The sequence below is a fragment of the Lepidothrix coronata genome, unplaced genomic scaffold (genome assembly GCF_001604755.1).
Source record: "Lepidothrix coronata isolate B3197 unplaced genomic scaffold, Lepidothrix_coronata-1.0 Scaffold27, whole genome shotgun sequence".
NCBI classification, from domain to species: domain Eukaryota; kingdom Metazoa; phylum Chordata; class Aves; order Passeriformes; family Pipridae; genus Lepidothrix; species Lepidothrix coronata.
Window position 1 is genome coordinate 5,101,015 of NW_016690207.1, and position 438 is coordinate 5,101,452.

The window sequence follows — 438 nt, forward strand, 5'->3', positions numbered from 1 at the left end:
AAGCCATCTGCAAGTGCCTTTACTTGCTACTACTTTTGTCAGGCAGCATTTAGCAAGAAATGAGCTTTTCCACCCTTCTCCACTTCTGCTTCTGCCATGCTCATGCAGAACAGGGGAATTCATCAGTGGGCAGATTCAGGAATTCACAGGCCATGGGAGCACTCTGGGGAGCCCTGGCAGTGGGTAGGTCCTGGTGGGGTCATGGGGTGGCTCTGATGTGAGGTCACAGAGCCCTGCTTTGAGGAGCTGTTCCGTGCCAGCTGTGAGCAGCACTGACACAGTGTGTGTGAGCACGGGGGGTCATGGTCCTCACCCACTGCCTCCTCCTCTTTCTGTTGGCCCTGCAAGCCCAGGACGCCCAGACTGCTCCAGTCCGAGGGCAGGGAGCAGGTAGGCAGGCAGGGAGCAGGTTAGGCAGGCAGGGAGCAGGTAGGCAGG

The 438-nt window shown here is 58.2% G+C and overlaps 1 protein-coding gene across 2 annotated transcripts in view; it reads left to right on the top strand.

Moving 5' to 3' along the window:
* The first annotated feature begins 239 nt into the window (after positions 1-239).
* LOC108494736 overlaps positions 240-438 on the top strand; it is a 4,371-nt gene continuing 4,172 nt past the window's right edge. For both annotated transcript variants that reach the window (XM_017809556.1, XM_017809557.1), the window contains exon 1: positions 240-390. In XM_017809556.1, coding sequence (XP_017665045.1) covers positions 303-390 — 88 coding nt within the window. In that variant the 5' untranslated portion in view covers positions 240-302. The remainder of the gene's footprint in view (positions 391-438) is intronic.